Source organism: Apis cerana, linkage group LG3 (assembly GCF_029169275.1).
Source record: "Apis cerana isolate GH-2021 linkage group LG3, AcerK_1.0, whole genome shotgun sequence".
In the NCBI taxonomy this organism is placed as follows: domain Eukaryota; kingdom Metazoa; phylum Arthropoda; class Insecta; order Hymenoptera; family Apidae; genus Apis; species Apis cerana.
In genome coordinates this window covers 11,915,001-11,936,215 of record NC_083854.1, presented here as the reverse complement: position 1 = coordinate 11,936,215, position 21,215 = coordinate 11,915,001, and the positions used below count along the sequence as shown (strand labels likewise).

Below are 21,215 nucleotides of genomic sequence, written 5' to 3'. Positions count from 1 at the left end.
TAATTCTATAAAAAAAACTATAGAAATTTTTAGGTTATAAATGAAAAAGCACGATGTCAATCGATTCATTTTGATTTTATTTCTTTCCCGACATATAATGCACAATACGTTCCATTTCATTCATTAGTTGTAATGTTTATTCATCGCAGATGATTAGCGTTGTCGTAAGTACTATGGTTTTGTTATATCTTTTGTTTTAATTATATAGTACATACGTGCTCGTGATTTTCGTGCACTTTTAGACGGGGTCGCACCTTCGGGCGGTTATCGTTATCTCCATAATATATAATGGTAGTTTTCCAAGTCTATGCGAGTTGCCCGAAATACGATTCACAAACGGCCTCGTTATCGTAAACAAATAAATAATTTATCTCCTCGGAATACTCTCAACTTGAATCGTCATATTAGACGTAGGAGGTCAGCCTTACGATCTTACGATTAGTAACACTTAAGATTCAATACGGAAGATTGAAATATGTCGAGGGAGCCACTCTTTCGTCTTCTTGTAATTCCAACGGTATTTAATATCATTCTATCCGTTATAAAACAAAGGAAGTCTGTCATTAAAGAAAAACTTATGATCTGATAGCACGATCGAATGAACTTTGCCTGTTTATATCCTTCTGATTGAAATCAACATTCCTTTTTCTAACTCGTATCGTATCAAGAAGAAAAAGGTCACTTTAGTTATACATCACATACACTCTGCTCGAGGGAATAAATTACAAATCATTTATACAAATATCTATGTATCATAATATATATATACATTTGTATTAATGTTACAATTTATTACGTAACATAATAACGAGGAAGACGACTGATAATGATAGATTTGAAATTTTTATAGTAAAGGTAGACAAGATAAGTAAAATAATTTAGGGCACAAAACTGTTTTATGCAATATTATCATATTATCATATACGTACATATATATTACATAGTATATATTAAACGCTATATCCTTTCAAATTTATTATCAATGATTAATTTTCAAATGGATCGTATACGTTCGTTGGACCTATTATTTTTCATTTTCGTTTTGAAAAAGAATAACTATTTGTAGGAAGGAAGATTTAAATATCATTGGGCGGTTTGAAACATGGATGATTGGCACAAAACACGAGATGCTTCGCAAAGTGTACCGTGAGACATCTATGAGTTTTACTTTTTCCTCCGAATGATTTATTTGCACTTCTCACTGCTAGTGGGGCGCATTAAGAATTCCGAGAGAAATGTTTATAAATTATGGCACGACCTGCGCGCGGTTTATCTTAAAACGTCCCAGAAACGTGAAATCATTATTATTACTGCTTTAACACTTTTAAATTTTTCTTCTCGAGTATTCGTATTTATATTAATTTTTACATCTCGTGTATTATCTAGATCCATTAAATCGTTAAAGTTTATAATTAATTAAATACTCGTAACAAATCATAAGCATTCGTTAGCTCAGTCGATTATGTAATTCTATTAAAATAAACACATGTGTGTTTGATGTATTTAAAAGAAAAGGAAGACGAAAAGTGGCTCGTGTTTTTACCTCGACAGAAGTCGATTAATATCCTCTGTCCGTATACAATCATCAAAGTGTGCACGCAAATCTTGTTATGCACATATATAGGATTAAAATTATGGTATACGTACAGAGGTTTGCTGGCAAATACGCGCCTGTACATAATTACGTGCAAAATCCATTCGCGCAATGTCAGAAGAGAGTTGCCTCTTGAATTGTGAATTGTGCTTAGCTCTTTGGAGGTTAGATTATACACGTGAAGCACGCGTTTTGAATCACGTGTCGTTCGAGCGATGCTCGAGTGTATTTTCATCAAGATATTTGTCTATTAAAAAATTAGAGGTAAAATATAACATCTAGATGACGTGATTAATTTTTGATGAAAGCTTTTTCGATTTTTAATGAGGTTAGATTTCGATTCGAATTCCTTCAAAGAGTTAAACCTATTCGCTTGTTTCGAAAAAAAAACGTAATTGATGCAATCGTTATTTGTAATAAAATGATGTGTATAATTTATACATCTTTCTTGATTAGCACCGAACTTAATCACTAGTCAGTTTACGTACGCGTTCATACCTGTATAACAGTGTCCACGCACGATCTACTCTACTAATTGTAATTATGTGTTTAAAACTTTGAGTGAAACGCAATTCATTCTTCTGCCGTTGCGTCGTATGACACGCAACAAGTAAATAGAGATTAAAATACTTTCGAGACATTCGAAAAAATGGACAGACTTTCTTGGAATATTCAGCAAGATTAATATATATAATGCTCTCGCGTAAATTATCGCCAGCGCGCATTATATCATATTTATTCGTACTTCGCGCACGTATAGATATATTTTCATCTATTTATCGATCTATCTACCGTCCTTCTAGCGACACTATTCGTGCCCAACTAATTTGTCCGAGTATGTCAGGTGCGTGTATATCGAATCGCGTAATTTTGTACACGATCAAAAACGAATTACATGCAGGAATAATATATTCATAAAATATTTCTATTTACAATTTTCATGATTCCTCAAATATTTCCAAGTTTTATTTTATGACTAGACGTTATAATTAAATTTTAAGCCAATGTTAGGCTTATTTATGCTCACGTTGGCATAATTTTAAATTTTAGGCGATATATTTAAAATGGATAATAAATAAAATTTTTAATTATAAATATATATTATTTGATATACACTTTAGATAAAATTTTAATTTATGTAATTGCTGTTGTCAAGATAAAAAGATCATATCGATAAATATAAAATGACCTGGCAACTATTGCCACCCAATATTTATATAATGTATTAGAGGTTAGAGAAATATTTAATTAGCATGATTTGTATGGCGACAAAAATCTTTTTTCATAGATTAACAAATGTAAATTCTTGTGTGTAAGAGAAATGTATATGTATATATATATATATATATATACACACATACTATATATAACAAAAATTCTTTAGACGAATATAAAGATGTTTAAATAAGATCATTGAAGATTTAAAATTTCTTTAGCGTGGTATAAGAAATTTATTAATCTTTGTACTCATCTAAAGATTTTTTATTATATTAAAATTACACGTTAATTCAAAGAATTAATAGCGTCCTCCGAATCTTGTAATTATAATGCAATAAAGAAATTTTTATCGCCATATATGACGCTCTCCACGCATACTTCAACAATAAAATTTTATGGTGGCAGCAGTAACTAGGCCACTCTTGAAAAACGCTCTTAAGAGATTATATTCGAAACGTTAAATTTTCTTAAAACGAATAAAAAACTTTCACGTTAAAAATTTGTGTACATGTATATTATTCGATATTTGTTCGATTTGGAAAATTGATGAAGAAATGCCTTAAAATAATTTCAGAGCTACTTCGAATTTTTCGTAAAGAGATAAATTATATTTTCTAAAAATACGATTTATAAATTTCTAATAACTTTTAAAGCATGGTAAAATTATGTCGGAATAATTTTAAATTATACGTAATAAAATTTCGTGTCGGACACGTTATAAAACTCGGCTGAAGTTTTTTTTCTCCTTTGAAATTTATATTCAACTTTATTTTTTTCGAATGGAAAGCTTCGTGAACGTCATTCACGCGACTTACATGTATCAATACCCGTATACCGATATAATTTCTATGAATTTCACGCGTGACGTTCACGCGTCCCATCACTGTACGATGTTTTCAAAAAGGAGCATATTTGGCTACGCGGATCACGATATAACACGCAACACCTGCACACGTCGAATGTAACAAAATGAACGTAATGGAACAAAATCGAAGGAAATTAGTAGTACGGTTGCACTTTTGAGCAAACGATCGCTCTCATCGCGTATCGTAGTGAACATTCGCATTTTTTTTATACGCAACGAGATATCGTACGCCTGGGAAGATATATATTTGGCACTGGATTCCCGTCAATTGAGCTTCTCAGGCTCGAATCGCAATTCATCTCGCGTTAATAATAAAGTACGATCGTTTCGACCTTGGATCAGTAATGTCGATTTATTTTTTTTACGAGAAATCATATTTTTGTCGTTCAAATATATCGATACATTGACGATTATTATAAGAATGAAATAATCATTAAAATATATCATTTACAACGATAGAGAGATTAACAGGACTAAAAATTGTCTTGCGAATAAACCGTGTCCTAATAAAATCAACGAAATTTCAACGAAAACAAAATATTTCGAACACACGTGGCCATTAACGTTACCGACATTACCGAGCCATGGCGAAACGAAGCGACAGCTACGCCATCGCGGCGATCAGAGACGCAAAATACCGCTTTTCCTCGCTACATATCGGCTATACTTTCGCGTTTTCGTTCGCGTATCGCTGCGATTAGAAGATCCGCGAAATTTATCGAGATCAAAAGGAACGATATCGACCAACGATCGAGAATTTTAACGAGGAGAGAAACGTGTATACGTTACTTACGTTCATTTTTCTCTCGAGCTGCAGCCATGGACGCGATTACCAGGCCCCGTGTTCATAGATTCGAATCACGCGTACGAACTGGCAAATACATTTTTTTTTCTTTTTCTTTTTCTTTTTTTTTTTTCTTGTATCGTAATGTACCTACGCGCGGTCGTTTGAGATATACGAAAAAAATATACGCGGCCGCGCGTGCACTATGACTAGACACGTTTGTAATCCTCGTTTCGGCGATCGAAAACCATCCATCGTCATCCTACCGACGCTCGCCTCTTTGATACGTCGAGATGCATATTCGCCATCTTACGCTGCACGTACGTAGGATGGACCATGTAACGTTACCACGTCGTGTAATTGTTTTCGTCGTGCAATGACTGGAGAGAAGGGGAAAGAAAAAAATTGTTGTCGAGTAATAACGAAAATAATTACGTTAAATGGCCCATCTCTACATACATATATAACAGCAAAAAAAGTTGAATCGATCGTACGATGACCTCGTGACGAACGTCGACAATTTGGAATATCGACAAATAACGAGGGATAACTGACTATGAGTAACGTTCTCGGATGATTGGAAAAAGATTCCATTGCTTATGATTTTATACATCCTGATTTCGAATAATTTATCAATTTTTTTTATCAATGCATCGGAAATTGATTTTTAAAAAAAGATTTTTATATTAAATTCGTAAGGAGGAGAGGAGAGTATTACTTCAATGATCCCTCGTTGCGAATCGACGTGCGATCACGATAGAATCGTCGCAGACAAGATCGATATCATTTTGACGATAACAATTGAGCATAGAACGCCGTTAAACACGTGTCCAAACTAATCCTAATTTGATCTTTAAACATTTGTCCCTAAAAGTATCTTATTCGCTTTGATCAACGTGGTGTAGGATTATTCTCGTATCCAGCTAAAATACGTGGGAGGAGGGGTTACGCATGTGTGTGTGTGTGTGTGTGTGTGGGACGAGCGTCGGCAGGGGGTAGGTTCTTCGACCCGTGTCACGAGGAGGACATCGTACGACGATGATATGGCACAAGATTTCCCATTTATACGTCACTTTATCCATTCCTTAGCTGTTCATCACGGTGGATCGCCTGGAGTAGCCTCGTCTCGTCACCGTTTCACCCTGAGCCTCGCACTCCCTTTTCACCCGATCGATTATGTCCGCCACCAACTTCTCCTCCTTCTCCCTTTGCTGCTCCCAGTCTGGCCCCTTCCCGATCTGTCGGGACACGTTTCACAATTTTCGCCCTTACTCTCTCGACCGAACGATCCCGATTGATCGATGCAAGAGGAGGGGAAAGAGGGGTGGGGGAAGAAGGGGACTCGAGCAAGCGAGGAAGAGTCACGCATGCTGGAAGGGGGAGGAGGGAGGGAGGGAGGGAGAGAGAGGGGAAGGTGTTGTTCTTTCGTCGTTTTCGCGCATGCAAGTCCAATAATAAAGTTTTTCGGATTGATTACGATTGATGCGGGATGTGAAACGAAGCTTTAAGATTAAATGCTCGGTGTTTTAAACGAGTTGAGTTGTGGAGAAGTAAGAAAATTTCGAATAAAGTTACTTTTATTATTCAAATCAAACTTTATATTTGAAATAAAGCTCGAATGATATTTATTAATTTCGTGTGACTCGCTAAATTGCATATAATTACAATAGAATAATAAATTGTTGAATTGGTAACTTTATTCTTAAATTGGGCTATTAAAATTTTTCTGGAGCGCGAAATCGTCGCGAGAATCGTTGGAGAGTCGTTAGAAAGTCGCGAGAGAGCTGAATCGAACGAAAATAATAGCGCATTATGCTTAGTTGCAAGAAAAAACAGCCTCTCCGATTCATTCTCGATATCTCCGTAGTTGAAGAGTATAAAAAAATTTCACTCGACGAAAAGCCAAGGCCCAATAATAAATTCTAACGATTTTTTCGAAAATATTCGTATCATGCTCGAGAAAAAAGAATTGCGAACAAATAGAAACGAAAATGAAAAAAAAAATTTCATTCAATGAAAAGTCAAGGTCCAATAATAATTTCTTTCGAAAATATTCGTATCATGCTCGAGAAAAAAAAATTGCGAACGAATTGAAACGGAGAAAAGTGAAAAGAAAAATTTCATTCAATGAAAAGTCAAGGTCCAATAATAATTTCTTTCGAAAATATTCGTATCATGCTCGAGAAAAAAAAATTGCGAATTTTCACTCGACGAAAATCTAATATCCAATAATAATTTCTAACGATTCTTTCGAAAATATTCGTATCATGCCCGAGAGAAAAAATTGCGAACGAATAGAAACGAGGAAGAGACTGAAAAAAAAATAAATAAATCCAATCAACGAAGCAACGATGATAGGATGAAGCGGGGGGGTGACTCGAAGACTTACGTCAGAGGTCTTCCGAGCCTTCTTGTTGGCCGGCTCTTCCCTGTTCTCGTCGTTTTCGTTGTCGGAATGGCGAGAGCTTAGATGGCCGATGTAACCTTTACGGGACTTGAAGTAAGCGTTACAGCTGTGGCACTTGAACAGTGGCGCCGGCTGGGTGACCTGGGTGGAGACGTGGAGTTTGTACTTGTGCCTGTACCAACGGGTTCGAGACGGTAGCACCTCGCCGCACCACTTGCAGACTACGGAACCGTCGTTTTGAATGAGGTATTCCAGCAGCTTGTAAAACAACGTTTATTTGGTTTTTTCTCTCTCTCTCTTTCTCATTCTCCATCTTTTTTTTTATAATCAATTTTTCTTTCGATATCTCTAATATTCTCCCTTCCATCTTGATTCGAGATAGAAATCTAATATCGACATTTGATCGAAATTTAGCTGCGTGCTCGATACCTAAGAATAAATCTTCTTCCGCTCTAGTTTTTTTTTTTACAATTGTTTGAACGAACGACAGATAGAAAAGGTGTCACCAGAGATAAACGGAGTGGAAACAAAATCCGCTTCACCGTGGCCAATTACACGGAGGAATTGCGGTTCAACGAACTCCGAAAGAAGAGCAAACACTAATGAAAACCGGAGAATAAAACTGGATAAGACGGTGAAGGAACGCGTGTTTTTTTCTTGGACTGCTTTGCATTCGAACGATACAGTTTTTATGCGAAAGTAATCTTTTTACTTTTTCTACTATACGAAGTACTCTCGACTCGAATCGAATTATAGAAATCATTTATATCGATCATTTATATCGATATACTTATTGTTCACTGGTGGAAAAAAATCTGGCGGAAGGAATGCGGATTAGTGATTGATTAATATGGAAGGAAACGTTTATTTTTCACACGCATTTTTCTTTCTACCATGATATTTGTCGCGTATACTAATTCAAAACAACGATCTGTATTTAAACTTTAATGCATTAACGTAGACATAGAATCAAAAGAATTTTAACGTATCGATATAATATAATAAATATTTTCTCATAATATGCGTAAGCTAATTACGATTTATTTAACGATAGTTTAATTTGTAAATATTTAATTTTATATTTGAATAGAGATAATAATTATACGTATATACAAAGACATACTATGAAAATAATTAATAGTTTCGAAAATATTTCAGCTAACGTAACGTATTCAATCTTATTCTAACGTAACTTCATAGATGAAAATAATTTTTACGATTTTGAATCTATTATTATAGTGTGGTGCGATGTCAACAAAGATTGTAAACAAAGCGTCTAAAGTGGGGATAACGGTCCCTAGCGAAGGACATTTCTTGCTCCTATTCCGCCGTCCCGCAAAACTTCTTTTCACCAGTGTACACAGTATACTTCACATATAGAAACGTAAAATTTTAGTAATCATCCATCGATACAACAAACGTATATATTAGAAACACGAGAAAAATTATTTCTTACGTATCATAATTCAATAAAAAATGGATTATTGAATGGAAAATTCTCATTTCAAAATTAGCCCCCCTTCTATAAATCGAATTTTGAAGAGTTTGGAACGGAAAACACCCCGTCAAATCCGTGGCGAGGCTATCCCAAATTGCCTCTCCCTCCTCCAGGTGAAGTCAGGTGGCACAGCTGGTGCACTGCATGCCGAACAAGTATCAAAAGCAGCAGGCCAACCAACCTGTTTCCTGACCTCCGGTTCGGCCTCCCCTGACTCCGACTTGGGCAGCAACAAATCGCCCCTTTCCTCCTCCCGGTCGGTGAGGAAGTGCATACCGCTCACCACTCTCTCCGACTTGATGTACGTAGCGTCCGTGTTCCCCTCGGTGAACACCGTTTCCTCGCCGCTCTTCGTCGCCGTCGTCGTCGAAGGCGCGGACGGGGGCGGCGGCGGGGGCGGGGGCGGTGGCGATGACGAGGACGACGACGTGCAGATCTCAAACGTGATGTCGCTCGGTAGACAGGGCAGCTGGTCTGGCCGGACATGGAAATAGAGAACAGGTAAACAGGAATGTTAGTCGAGTTTTAGCGAGAGATTAGCGAGAGAGGAGGGGAGAGAGGAAGGAAGAGGGGATGTTTGGATCGGCAGCGAGGAACTCGATTAAAAAATCCGATGAGTTTTTTACAGAGTCGAATGATTGTATGTGTACATTATATAAATTATATTTGAAATAGTATATTAACAAGAAATCATTGTTGAAGTCTCCTTAATTTAAAGGAATGGCAGAAAAATTCCTTGGAAAATTAATTCCAATTAAGAGACTTAATTAAGTGTAGGTTTAACTTGCGAGAAATCGTATCCAATTGTAATTGGTAGGTGAACATTTGTTTCCACGCGCGAGGAAAAAGGGAGGAGTGGGGGAAGAGAGGACGAATATAGTAGTTGGAAAGGAAAAGCCGGAGGCTTAGAGTTAGAGAGATGTTAATGTTTCTCTGTCTTGCTTTAATGAAGGTTGCGCTAATCGATACAAGAAATAAACGGTCGGATAGACTATTGCGGTTTCTATATCACAAAAGAGTTACAAAGAAACTACAATTAGATAAAAACAAATAAAAATAATAATAATCGTTAAATCGTTATTATCCTTCTTATCGCCACCCAGGCATCGACAAATAATATAGGTACATACGTACGTACATCAGAATAAATGTACAGCCAACCGACCGACGATAAATGTGCGAACGTGTTCATTCTTCATTGTTTCCTTTATTATATTTACTGTTATATGTATATAACTTTTTTTTTCCTTTTTCTTTTTGCTTCCTTGTTTAAACGCGTCTCCACCCTCGAACAGAGTGAACGTACAATAATATAACATATAATATAATATAGTATTTATATATAATATATAATAAATTTTTTTCTGTATTCGCTCGCGCGCGTACACGCAATTATATATCTCTTATAATAGTCCTCGCAACTTCTTTCTCTTCTATTGCAAAAGAAAAAAAAAAAAACTTAACGATTAATTAATTGAATCGTGCGGTAGTTTCAACCTCCTGCATGTTTTTTTGTTTTTTCTTTTTTTTTTTTTTTTTTCCTCCCCGTTACGTTTAACGTCATCGATATAACCGTGTATGTGTGTGTATATGTACCGTTTCTTTCTTCTATCGAGACATATATGCATAGTGCTGTGCAATTTCTCAAGTGTGCAAATATGTGTCGGTATATATACCTTGATATATACCGATTATGTATAATGCGTGTGTATATTATCGTTATAACGTTACATATTGGGTGACATGCGAATTTTTGTTAAAGTGTGTTCACTCGTTAAAGTGTCGATAAAATGTGTAAGTAAAAAATAACAAAAAAAATACAGGTGGAGCACGTGTGGTATACGTGACTCCCTTTCTCTTCCCTCTATTTTTCTTTATTCAAGATGCTTTTTTCGAGCTTTCTTCTTCCATAAATGGATATAAGATACTTTGAACACGCGCGCACTTTAAAGACCGCGAATTTCGATATTCGTTCGCGGTGAGCAAAAAAAAAAAAAATTTCCAACGGAACAACGACGTCCTGGCGATAGATAAAGAGAAAAACAAACAAATCGTTTCAATGTCAACCATTTTCAATTTGACGCGAAGAAAATACTCATAATCGCGTCGTGTAAACGTACGAATAAAATTTATTACAGATTCAACTTGTGCTAAATATATATATATATATATAAATAAATCTATTAGCCAGAACGTCTTGAAAAAAAAATATATATATATATATGTGTATGTATATACATATATATATATATATATATATATATCATCTATATGTTGAATTCTACTTCCAACAAATATAAATGGAAACGTATTAGAAGGCGTCGCGTTAATGTCGCAAGCTACACAGCATTCAACGCTCGAATAAAATATCTGCATTATGAAAAATACGATATAACGTGGTTGCTCGTGTTCCATCATCTAATTGTGTTACTAATGTGATTTCTTTTTTTAAAGCCTAACGCACCTTACCGCGCTAACTAATTACCCGAGATTACAGTTAAAATTAAAAATAAAATAATAAACGTTATTTGACGATGACAATAATAATAGTGTAATAATAATAATAATAATAATAATAATAATAATAATAATTATAATAATAATAATAACATAATATAATAATATTAATAGAACTATTACAATAATAGTATAAAACTAAAACATAAAGGTAGTCACAATGGAAAGTAAAGAAAAAAAGAAAAAGTGTAACTCGATAATTTTTCGATTGCTTTTGCACATGTCATAGAGTTGATTTAAATTTTTTTTTTCTCGTCACTTCTTTTCTTATTATTTTTTTTTAAGCGTCGCTCATCGAGACGCAAGGAGTCTCATTTTAAATTATTCGCACGACGAAACTTTCGTCTTCCCGTTTTGAACAGACGTAATTTTTCACTTCATTAATACGAATTGATATTTGAAATTGCATACGATGCCCATTTATATATATATATATATATGTATATATCGATCGTCGATTCATACAAATTCATACACAATTTCATCAAGGCTTCGTTCACGAACGTATATATTCAAATAAATACGTATCATATTAATTTCGTTGAATCGTTTTGGAAGTCGATTCGAGATTGAAATTTTTTTACCTTCGATGAATTTTCAAACGTCTCTCAAACGGTTCGAATATAATATCAAAGTAAAAATGTCACGATAACATTTTTTTTTTCTTCTCTTTCTCTCCTCCTCCCCCCTCCCCTCCCCCCTCTCCCGTAACAACAACGCAATTAAATTGGACGCAAGGATTTCGTTACGCTTTTGCTGAAAATACAAAAATTTCGCTGTTTCGGACGAATAGAAGAATAGAAAGGTGTCGTTATTGTTTGTTCTTTTTCTCCCCTCATTATTACATTTAACGCTCTTTCGTTATTACGCGATATTATGTATAATTAAGATATATATATATATTTTTTTTTTTACATTTTTTTTTTCTTTTTATTCATTTTATTAAATACCGACTACGAGTACGAGCTTGGTCTGAAAAGGAGAGAAGCTCTCGTCGAGCTTCTTTCTCGCAGAAAGAAATCACGCGCGGGTGCGTATTCCCTCTCACATAATATTATATTTCTCTCTTTACATATATATATATACATATATATATATATATATATCTATATATATATATCTATATATTCTTTTAAATAGTTTTATCTCACGTGTTCATCACTTCGAAACACACACATCACATGTATCAACATCCACGCTCATTCCCTCTCTCACGCGTATAACACCGATGCGGAAGACCAAAATACTGCTTTCCGTTCGGTATTCGTTCGAAAGTTTTTCGCAACGAATTTGTTATTAATTCGAAGAAAAAAAAAAGGAAATAACGGAGGAAGAGTTTGAAAGAAGAGAAAAATTGGCGAGATTCGTTAAAAGGAGAGAAAAAAAAAATGTGTAGCAAGGAATAATAATTTCAAAACGAACTAGTATAATATTTTGAAATATTCGATACACATACGCGATAGCAATTTGTGAACTTTTGTCCGTTTTATGCAATTGGAAATGAAAAATTTTGTTAAAAAAAAAAATTTGGTAACAAATCTGTTTTCCTCTTCTTCCGCACAACTTCCTGCTATGAATATTTTTAGAACAGATACGGAGGGATGGTATCGCGTATATTGTTTCTACGAACGAAACTTCGTGAAACTTCGTTTTGCATTGGTTTTGCTCGACTGCGTGAACGGTGTTTGAAATATTTTCCTAAAAAAAAAAAAAAAAAAATGAAAAAGAAAAAAAACTTAAGTGTATGTGTACATATTGTGTTGTGTTGTGTTGTGTGTGTGTGTGTATGCGTGCGTGTATGTGTGTGCGTATAATTTTCGTATTTAACTATTTCTACTCTGCGGTGTCCCAACACCGGAAAAAAAAATAGAAAACGTGTTAACAATGTATCAAATAATAAATTTCTTTCAGATTTTTAAACGAACGAATGAACGAAAAAAGTATAATATAATATAATATAATATAATATAATATAATATAATATAATATAATATATATAATATAATATAATATAATATAATATAATAATAATAATAATAATAATAATAATAATAATAATAATAATAATAATAATAATAATAATAAATCAAAGAGAAAAAACAAACGGTCTAGACCCAGAAACTAACTAAGGGTCATTATAATATATACTATGTTTGTATACATATATAACTTTCTCTATAACTCGTCTGTGCTTGCCTGTGCATTATATACCTAGCAATAATAACCAATTTTATCGGTGCTTGTCCATAGCTAAAAGTTAATATAATTCTTATCAAACAATAATATTTAATAATAATAATAATAGTAACGGTGAATAATAAAAATAATATTGTTTTTGTTGCTGCATTAATAGTAGTGCGAATAATGGTAAATCGATAATGATAATAATAATAATAATAATAATAATAATAATAATAATAATAATAATAATTAATAATTAATAATTAATAATTGGTAATAACTATAATACACTTTTCCCAGAAAAAAAAATACCTGTACATATACCGAGACTGCTATGCAGTATTAATTCGTGTTTTTTCTTTCATCTTTCTTTCTTTCTTTCATTTTCTCTATTTTAGGCACTATCTAATGAACTCTACGAGTCTCCTGAGCCCGTAGCGAACCTTTAATAAACTCTGTGATTATAAATATATATTTTCATCTTCTTTCTTTCTTTCTTTCTTTTCTTTAATCATCTCGCTAAATATACTTTGTTACGCACCATTGGAATCAAATCTGTTGGAAGGCGTAGAAAACGTTTGAAAAAAAAAAGAAAATAATAATAATAATAATATTAATATTAATAGTAGTAGTAGTAGTAGTAGTAGTGGTAGTAGTAGTGGTAGTAGTAGTAATACAAATTTTGACTACGAAACTCTGCCAATGAATCCATCTCTATTCTTCCTTGTTTTCGTTTCATTCATTCAAAAAATAATTTTTTGAGAAATGTTGTTATTCACGCGCGTATAAATTGATATGCGAATCGATATTATATTATTGCGTACACATTTGTCAAAAATTTTTCGATACAATTTTTTATTCTATTTTAACGAAATGATCTAGTTGTAATTATATATGCAGAGTTTTTTTAATGCATAACGGATGCAGAATAAAATTTAGAGAAGACATCTGAGAAGAAGAGAGAAGATATTCGTAATCAATGTTTCATGTTTCAGTGTGAAATCGGAAGACCGAGTAATATCGGGGGAGGGGGAAGAGAAAAGAGGGAAAAAATGGAAAAAGAAAAAAAAGAAATAAAAACATTCCGCGCGTTAAAGCATCGAAAATTTTTTTTAAAGCTATCCATTTTATATATATATGTATATATATATATATACATACACACATATATATATATATGTATATACGATCTAGAAAAAAGAATATATCCGTACGATACTTTTTCAGTCCCATTATTGCTTATACGTTATTTCCGTTTATACTTTTGCTTAAAAAAAAAAAAAAAAAAATGAAGTAAATATAGCATATATTTTTCGCGCGATTAAATTTACTCTCTCTTATCCACGTTCATGAAAAATTGTATATTTTTCGAAAAAAAAAAAAAAGAAAAGAAAAGAAAAAAGAAAGCTCTTCTTACTTTCGCAGCAATATATATCTCTTTCTCGCCATTATCGTTAAAAATTTCGATTTTCAAAATAAAAATCTGGAATTCTATAATTCTATAATATGCAGACTACGCCCGCGTAAAATACTGCGACTTTTTTTTTTTAATTAAAAAAGAAGAAAAAAAAAACAAACTCTTCGATTACGCGGGCCTGACACGATTAAACGATTATTTTCAGCAATTGTGAAACAATGGTTCCCATATATCGTACATACGTAACCGCCTTACAAAATATTACTTGCATGATATACATAAAAAGAGAAAAAAAAAAAAAAAATATAAACCCCTTTTTTCAATAGTTTTACCGTTAAAAGTCCTTCCTCTTTCCAACTGGCCAAATTATTATTAATTCGCGATACTCGAGCTCTTCATATATATATATATATATATATATATATATATATTTACTTTTTCATGCTTTTTACGAGCACAGGCGAGGGGATAGGAGGAGACGAGGTAGCAGCGAAGGAGACACGAGACATCGGATCGGTCACAAGCATTGCGCGCTATTGCACGGTTCAAAGATCATAATAATAATACTAATGTAACACACACACACAGCAGCACTACTCGAGCAGTCACCAGTTCTCGCGTTTTTTTCTCGTTTTTCGATTTAGAAAAAAAAATGAAAAAAAAAAAAAAAAAAAGAAAAAAGAAAAAGAAAATTCCTCGCGATCACTCGACGTCGTGCCGCCTTACAGCAGTGTTTGCATCCGATCCGTCCGCGTTGGTCTCCTCAACTTGACCCCTTCCCCTCTCCCCTTCAATTACCCCTTCTTCGTCTTGTAACAATTATAATAATAATAATAATAATAATAATGATAATAATAATAATAATAATAATAAAAAGAAAAACGACTATTTAAAATCGCATAAAAGGCGCGTAAAGAAATTGGATCGCGCTTTCAATAAGAGGGGAATCGATCATCGCGGGGGTGAGATAGGCTATGCGATAGGTCTCTCTCTCTCTCTCTCTCTCTATCTATCTATCTCTTCTCGAAAAACGAAAGGCACCTCCCTCCATGCGTCCTGACCACGTATCTCGCCGATCTGGGGTGACTAGAGACCTAGGCCCGTGCGCCGAGAAGAGGCGTATCCTCTCCCATTCCTCTCTCAAACACGTCCCCGTCTGAACACGGACACCATCCTCGAGGCGGCGGCCACGTGCTTGAACGCCGCCCCCCTCGCGCTCCTCTCAACGTTCGAACCCGATCCCCTCGTCACGTCCCCGATCCCCTCCTGCTCGACGCCACCGTGGACCCCTCTCGTCGCCCCTCGCACCGACGGACCGATCGCCACCCCACCTCGCCCTCGCGCCGCCCGCTAAGGCGAGAGAAAAAAGCCGAACGGCACCACGCAGTCCTTGGGCATGAAGCAATCGTGCACCGTCTTCATGTGATTCTTCATCTTGTCCGGCCTGGAGAACTCCTTGCCGCAGACGGGGCACGGGAACACCTTTCTCTGGTGGCCCTCGTGGTAGAGGAACGCGTGCCGCTGGAAGCTGTATTTATTTTTGAACGTCTTCTGGATGTCGAGTTTCGCGCACTCGGTGCATTGGTAAACGCCCTCGGATATCGAGGCGTAACGAAAGAGATTCAAGCCGCGCACCGACATCTCTGTCAATTGTTCGGCGGGATCCTGGGAGTGAGAGGTCGCGCGACGCCTCATGCGTCTCTTTGGCACTTGGCGGCCGGGCGGCGCAGACATCGTACCGATCTGGTGGCCGCTCGCCGACGAGTTGGTGGTCGGCGCCGGGCTGCCGCCGCTGCTGCTGCTCCCTCCGCTGTTCTGCGCGGTGTTGCCGCTTCTTCCTGTCGCGGGCGAGACCGAGGGGCTTCTCGTCGACGTGGTCGTGGTGGTCGTGGTGCCGGAACTGGACGCGGTGCTGGACGAGGAGCTGCTGGTCGTCGTGCTCGATGACGAAGACGACGATGATGATGCCGTTGCCGTGGCGTTGCTCGACGACTTGCCGCTCGACGCATCCGCGCTCGATGACTGATTCGTCGATCCGCCGAGATTTCGGCACTTCTCCTTCCAACCGTCGCCCTCCGACTTTCCGCTCCCCGATGAGAACTCTGTGAAAAGATCCAAGTCGGTAAATCGGCTCGTGACTGTAGAGGTGAAACAGAGGTGACTACTGATATGTAGAAAAAAAAAAAAAAACATTGCATGCATTGCGAGCTAATTTACTGAAAATAATAAAATACTGGATACGATATTTCATTGTGGATATATGTACAATATTTTTTTTTTCTTTTGGTGCGTGCAGAATGGAATTAGAATTGGAGAAGAATGGATGGAACGAGAGGGATAAAACCTGAAAATAAAAGTACATGATAATCGAACGTAAAATAATTATTAATATAATCGTTTATAACGAGGAAGAAATTAGGTAATCGATGAAAAAAAAATAACGAAAATAAAACGAAAATAGCTATCGTACCATTCTCTTTTTTCTTTTTTTTTTTATCCAATAAAAATTTTCGACGGATAATACAATTCATGAGAAAATCCATCGATCCAACGTGCGCTGAAAACTCTTAAAGAAAATAAAAAAAGGAGAAAAATGGGAGGGGAGAAAAGGAGGGAAGAAACGAATTCATCCAATGTTATTCGTTACTTTCGGTTACTTTCGTCCGATGCGTCCTCACTGGGATGCACTGGAAAGTTTCCAAAACGAGAATATCGGACGAATTCGTGAGGAAGACAAATGGATGGCAATAACGCAGAATTCGTGTACCGAATCTGTCGTGCAATTAGACTCTACAGTTGCTATACAAAATTCGATTCTCGTTGCGAGAAACGAGATATTCTGGCATCAATCTAATTTTATACGTTACATCGGTATAGATTGAATAGGTAGAAGTCGTTTCTCGCAACGCAATGACAACAAAGAATAAAGATATAATAATAACAATACAAAAAAAAAAACAAAAACAAAAGAAGAAAGTGGCCAAGTTGAATAGCTTGTAAAAAAAATCAAAGTTGAATGCAACGAACAAACCATGTACATATATATATATTTATCTTTTCTTTTTCTCCAAATATTTCGCTTTGCTTCATTGTCCGGACAAGTAAAAATAATAATAATAAATCAACAATACGCGTACGCAACATGCAAAACAAAAGTCCATAAAAAATAATAATCGCTGACTTCCTGTTGCGATTGGCTTCTCGAGTAGCCCGGAACATTGATTCTTTTTCTCTTATCGATACACGTGTATTATATTATATTACATTACATACAACAAGGATAATAATAGATCGAAAAATTTGTTGTTGTTATTGTCGTTGTTGTCGAGAAAAAAAAACAAAACAAAACAAACGTTCGTTTCTTTACTCGAAGAAGCCACGAAACGAAGGAAATATCTTAACATCTAAAGATCGTCCGTGGCCAATGGTCCTGTTGCCGATCGTTCCTTGCCCGACCACGCTCGACCGCGATTCTTTACGACAAAAACAAAGGTGGCTCGTGTTTCAACGAGGGCCATTTAAAATATAATTTCGCTCGAAGGCGGTTATTTCTTATTCTCGTCGTCGAGGCAACGATCGTCGATCCAGTAACCATCGGCCAGATGATGCCAAACGCATCCACACGATCGCTAAAAAAAAAAAAAAAAAAAGAACGAATAACTAAATAAAAGTAATTTTTGGCTAAGAGTAACGGTGCTTCGTAATGAGTGCGGGAATCTTTCGAATTTGGTGTGTAACGTGTGTGTGTGTATGTACGTGTGTACGTGTGTGTATGGACATAATATCGATATACACAAAGGGGGGGAGAAAGGCAATGGGTCGATCTTTCGAGTGACTAATGAGAAATTTCTACGTGAGAACACGGCTGTGGAACGTAGTAACGAGAGAGAAAAAAGAAAACAAATATACAACGATTAAATAGATCAAAGAGGAAAGAGAATATTTTCAAAAAAACGAGAAGAGGAGGAAGAAGAAGAACAAGAAGAAGAAGAAGAAAAAGAAGAAACGATTGTATAGATAACTCGTGGCGAATTAATTAATCGCACGAGTGACGAATCCTTCGTTTCGAACTAACACTCTTATGGCACTTTGATGACAATTCCTCGCTTTTAGAAAACATCCTCGAAACTAGCCGAGAAATACGGATAGAGATTTGCGTGCAAAAATTGATTGACAAGCGAGTCTCTGACTCCCATTCACAACTCACGTTCCACATACGTGCGACAATAATAAACGCATATATAATAATAATAATAATAATAATAATAATAATAGCAATAATAGCAATAATAATAATAATAATAATAATAATAATAGTAATAATAATAATAATAATAATAATAATAATAATAATAATAATAATAATAACGGACAATAATAATAATAACGAGAGGGGAAAGGGGAAAAAACACAACGAAAGAAAAAAAAATCAAATAAACATTCTACTGCGTACTGTGTATACAACTGGCGCTGTTAATCGTTTATGGTAATTACCTTCTTTCCCGAGTTTCGATTAATCCGCTTACTTTCCTTGACAAGCATGTATATACGTATATATTAGAAGACAAAGTCCAGGTCACTAATTTATGATTGACTTTTTTTTTTTTTTTTCCGTTACAACGGATAGTTCACGCGCAACGATCTCTCTTCGATCACTGTTTTCTTTTTCTTTTTTTTTTTTCGTTTCGAAAAAAATAAAATCACCGGTGATATAAAATACTCGAAGTATCTTTCTCTCTCTCTCTTTCTCTTTTTCTTTTTTCGTAATGATGCGTTAAGGAGAAAAAGAAGAAAAAAAAAAAAAAAGAGAAAAAAAGAAATGTTATTTCAGTCGTAAATATCATACGACGAAATTAAATCGGTAAATGTATATGTATAAAATTAAAAGTGACGTAACAGCTGAAATTTACTAAAGTGTTATTGCAGTTAATGGATGAAGCTTCGTACAAGAAACTCGCTAGATTTTCGCGCGAATAAAGACAAATCCTTGATGTGTACGCATGTAACGTGTTATTATCACAAGGAGAAACAATACGATCGATCTTTTTCCTTTTTTTTTTTTTCCCAAACAAGTTTAAACAATAAGAGACGCTAGTTGTTTTTTTCGAGAGAAAAAAAAAAAAATTCTGTCGAACAATCAACAACTCTCTTTTCTCTTTCACTCGTTAAAACACAATTGCTTTACTTTTTTTTTCTTTCTTTTTTTTATCTTTCGATGCGCTATTTTGTACGTTGGATTTTACGCCAAATACGATTTTTCGAGATCTTTCCAATTCTCTCGAAATGCGATTCCTCGCGTTTGATTTAAATGCTTCGATTTAAACACACATTATACTCGTGGGCAAACGCTGTATGCCTACTACGCGGCGAGAGCGGATCTCGTAAAATCGAACAGGCAGGCAGGCACGCACACGAATTTTTAAAAGAAGAGAGAAAAAAAAAAAAAGTACGTCTCTAAAAAAGTGAGTATGCATTGCGCGCGCAACAACGGATACTGTGAATGTATGAGACAAAAAAAAGTCGGTACACAGCGAGACTTAAAAATCTTTCAATTACAATCTATTGAACACCGTTCTTTTTATTATCGATAGTCATAATCAAACAATCAGTGCATATAAAATATACTAAGACTACCCAGCGTCAGAAAAGACTCGTCTTCTCTAAAAAGTTTCCCTATAAAATTTCATCTTGTTTCATTATTATTACTTCTTTTATTTTTCTCTCTCTCTCACTTTCTCTCCCTCTCTCTCTCTCTCTCTCTCTTTAATAATTATTATTATTATTATTTTTCCTTTATTTAACGCTCGTTATTTCAACGACAAGGTCTCACTTATTTGGCACTAGATTGCGATCATCGGGCGCGCTTTTTTTTTCTTTCTTCCTCTTGCTTTTCTTTTAAAAAAAGGGATATACACACGCGCGCGCATGCGCGCCTACGATCGCGGGCTTCGATAACAATTTATTTCTTCTTCTTCTTCTTTCTTTCTTTCTTTCTTTCTTTCTTTTTTTCCTCCGTTTTTTCCTTCCTTCTTATTACTTTTCTTTTCTTCATCGTCGTTTTTTATTTTATGTCGCTTAAAAAGGCACCAAATCGGGGATTACACCGCTACGTATTTATTATTGGATCCCACTGAAGTACGTTAATTCAACGTATATAATATAATAAAGTTAAAAGTCAACCACGTATTTCTCCCTTCTTTTCTTTCCTTTTCTTTTCTTTTCTTTTCTTTCTTTCTTTCTTTCTTTCTATTTTTTCTCTCTCTCTCTTTCTTTTTTTTAACTCTCATTTTCTGACGCATCATTTCAAAAACTGCAACGACGTTAATAGGTATTATCAACTAGCGCTAAAATATATTCGATATAACTTTTGTTTATATATATATATAATATATAATAATAATAATAATAATAATAATAATAATAATAATAATAATAATCGTAATAATATTAATAATAATAATAATCGCAATAATAATATTAATAATAATAATAATAATAATCATCGCAATAATAATAATAATGTGTGTATATATATATATATGTATGTATATATATTTATAAATATACATATATATATACCATCTTTACGCCAGTCGCGTACTTTGTATATGTGTTTCTCTCTGTATACGTGTCTGTGTACATATGCGTGTAATTTATTTGCTTGATAATAAACTATGATTCTTTTCTTTTTTTTTTTTTTAATATATATATATATATATATGTTTATGTATATA

At 34.8% G+C, this 21,215-nt stretch overlaps 1 protein-coding gene and 2 long non-coding RNA genes across 20 annotated transcripts in view; 2 read left to right on the top strand and 1 right to left on the bottom strand.

The window, feature by feature from the left end:
- Positions 1 to 56: 56 nt before the first annotated feature.
- LOC107994550 (protein tramtrack, beta isoform) overlaps positions 57 to 21,215 on the bottom strand; it is a 48,779-nt gene continuing 27,620 nt past the window's right edge. For 8 of the 18 annotated variants that reach the window (XM_062073049.1, XM_062073053.1, XM_062073048.1 and 5 more), the window contains one exon: positions 9,289 to 16,583. In XM_062073049.1, the coding sequence (XP_061929033.1) occupies positions 15,832 to 16,583 (752 nt within the window). In that variant the 3' untranslated portion in view covers positions 9,289 to 15,831. Of the gene's footprint in view, positions 5,700 to 6,093; positions 6,774 to 6,850; positions 7,127 to 8,547; positions 8,841 to 9,288; positions 16,584 to 19,661 lie in introns of those variants that run through there. The other 10 variants (XM_062073061.1, XM_062073066.1, XM_062073060.1 and 7 more) reach the window with 3 other exon arrangements.
- LOC114578060 (uncharacterized) lies at positions 6,976 to 8,140 on the top strand. Its single transcript, XR_003698669.2, has 2 exons — positions 6,976 to 7,114; positions 7,359 to 8,140. It is a non-coding gene; the product is annotated as an uncharacterized LOC114578060 (long non-coding RNA).
- Positions 16,500 to 21,215, top strand: part of LOC133665834 (uncharacterized) — an 8,633-nt gene continuing 3,917 nt past the window's right edge. Inside the window, exons 1-2 of the long non-coding RNA XR_009829230.1 lie at positions 16,500 to 16,638; positions 16,778 to 21,215. The exon at positions 16,778 to 21,215 is cut by the window's right edge and continues 3,917 nt beyond it. This is a non-coding gene — a long non-coding RNA (uncharacterized LOC133665834). The remainder of the gene's footprint in view (positions 16,639 to 16,777) is intronic.